This window comes from Mesitornis unicolor, unplaced genomic scaffold (assembly GCF_000695765.1).
Source record: "Mesitornis unicolor isolate BGI_N332 unplaced genomic scaffold, ASM69576v1 scaffold34323, whole genome shotgun sequence".
Classification (NCBI taxonomy): domain Eukaryota; kingdom Metazoa; phylum Chordata; class Aves; order Mesitornithiformes; family Mesitornithidae; genus Mesitornis; species Mesitornis unicolor.
This window is the reverse complement of record NW_010173235.1, coordinates 8,771-8,973: the sequence shown is the minus strand read 5'-3', so window position 1 is coordinate 8,973 and position 203 is coordinate 8,771. Positions and strand designations below refer to the sequence as shown.

The 203-nt window shown below is 64.5% G+C and overlaps 1 protein-coding gene across 1 annotated transcript in view; it reads right to left on the bottom strand.

Annotated features, from left to right (window-relative positions):
• Window positions 1-203, bottom strand: part of FOXP4 (forkhead box P4) — a gene marked incomplete at its 3' end in the record, with an annotated part of 14,169 nt that overhangs the window by 6,766 nt on the left and 7,200 nt on the right. Inside the window, 1 exon segment of the mRNA XM_010180667.1 lies at window positions 2-76. Coding sequence (XP_010178969.1) covers window positions 2-76 — 75 coding nt within the window.

The window sequence follows — 203 nt, the reverse complement described above, 5'->3', positions numbered from 1 at the left end:
TTACCGGGTGCGGCTGCTGGAGCGGCTGCATCTGCAGGAGCTGCTGCTGGAAGGCCAGCTGCTTGTTCCCTAACGGCTGCCGGGAGACAAAAGGGAGAGAAAAGAAATCAAAGCGCCTTATTTCCAGCCTCGCAGCAGCAGCCTGGCAGGGGGTTGGCGGCCAGGGATGCCCACGGCAGCGGCGGCGGCTGTGGTGGTGGAGC